At 41.3% G+C, this 1,568-nt stretch overlaps 1 protein-coding gene across 4 annotated transcripts in view; it reads right to left on the bottom strand.

Annotated features, from left to right (window-relative positions):
- Positions 1–1,568, bottom strand: part of LOC107694473 (centromere-associated protein E-like) — a 54,510-nt gene that overhangs the window by 48,833 nt on the left and 4,109 nt on the right. For all 4 annotated transcript variants that reach the window (XM_016494173.1, XM_016494170.1, XM_016494172.1 and 1 more), the window contains exons 4-9: positions 1,376–1,494; positions 794–913; positions 645–726; positions 496–563; positions 332–406; positions 171–222 (exon numbers count right to left, since the gene is read on the bottom strand). In XM_016494173.1, the coding sequence (XP_016349659.1) occupies positions 171–222; positions 332–406; positions 496–563; positions 645–726; positions 794–913; positions 1,376–1,494 (516 nt within the window). The remainder of the gene's footprint in view (positions 1–170; positions 223–331; positions 407–495; positions 564–644; positions 727–793; positions 914–1,375; positions 1,495–1,568) is intronic.

Genomic DNA, 1,568 nt, shown 5'->3' with positions numbered 1-1,568 from the left:
TTTTTTTTGGCTATTGCTACAAATATACCCCAGCGACTTAAGACTGGTTTTGTGCTCCAGGATCACATATAATAAATTAACTAATTAAATAGTAAAAAAAAAACTCAAGACCTTAAGTATTAAACAAGCAACAGGCTAAAAGAATGAATAGCAGTAACACAAAACATTACCCTCCGCTCCCGTTTGACTCGCCCTCTCAGCACCAGCGAGATCCACCAAGTTCTACAGGAACAGGAAACAAACAACTGACTAAACACAACTGCTGCTTATCTGAACTAAATGGCATTGGTGAATGAAATCACAGACAGTTCCCGGTTTGTCTTGAGCTCACCAGGTGTGACACTATGATGGCTCCATCAGCGTTTTCACCAGACGCCGGGTCACTTCTCTCACGGCTCTCCAAGATCTGACACGGACACAATAAACGAGACGCTTCAGAGACGAACCTTAAATCAGACAGCAAACACACTTCAGTTCATCATGCGCGCTTCTTACCATGCGAAAGATGGTGTGGGAGCGGCTGCTACGCTGGTTCATTTTTGTTTTTCCATAATGTCGGTTTTCTGTATGAATAAAGTAATGAGCAAACAAACAAGTATTACAGAATTAAGGATGAGTGAGTGATGCAATCAGTGCAGCTTTACTTTCTCCTTTGGTGATCCAGGACAGGGCTTGCTCCGGAGACGTCACCAGCTCCTCCGTCAGATCAGCCACGTACACGTTTTTCTGTGGACACATTCAGCGCTGAAACTCATATTCGCAGTGCGAGTACAATAAAAGACAAACAACTTACGTAGTTTCCTTCACGAATTTCCAGAGGTTTCCTTTTCCAGCTTTCGCAGAGCAAATCTGTGACCGTTTCGTTGTAGATTTCCATGTAGCTCACACGCAGGAGAAACTCTTTCTTTGGACACTAGATAGACGCAAAGAAATAAAACTATGGTTTCTTTCGCTGATATAGAATGAAAAAGACTTTGATTAACTAGAGGAATAGTTCACTCAAAAATGTAACTTTGCAACACATTCATTTTCAGGTGAACGATTCCTTTAATCATTTGTGAGGAGAAAAGACTGATATATGTGACCCTGGAGCACAAAACCAGACACAAGGGTCGAACATGATCTTTACTTAATATCCTAATGATTTTTGGCATAAAAGAAAAGTGTATAATTTTGACCCATACAATGTATTGTTGGCTATTGCTACAAATATACCCCAGCGACTTAAGACTGCTTTTGTGCTGCAGGGTCACAATTAATCTGTTATCCACTACAAAGTGGTTCCTCTGGAGGAAGATCTCAGATCTGAACTGTTGCACCATAGAAGTGAAGACATTGTCTCGAGTTGACGCCAGGAAGATTCACAAATGCTTACATTTTTAATGGTTTTGAAGACGTCAGCCATGGCGAGAGGAATCACTCCAGCGTTACGCTCACTTCCCATCATGGTGAAGGTCTTTCCGGAAGATGTCTGTCCGTAGGCAAATATCGTGCCTGAAAATAGGAGATTATGAATTAGGATTCAATAGTGAGTGACCGAGCAAATTAAACACAAGTGCAAAACATTT

The sequence above is a fragment of the Sinocyclocheilus anshuiensis genome, unplaced genomic scaffold (genome assembly GCF_001515605.1).
Source record: "Sinocyclocheilus anshuiensis isolate Anshui unplaced genomic scaffold, SAMN03320099.WGS_v1.1 scaffold2585, whole genome shotgun sequence".
NCBI lineage: Eukaryota > Metazoa > Chordata > Actinopteri > Cypriniformes > Cyprinidae > Sinocyclocheilus > Sinocyclocheilus anshuiensis.
The sequence above is the reverse complement of the archived record's forward strand: the minus strand, read 5'-3'. Positions and strand labels throughout refer to the sequence as shown.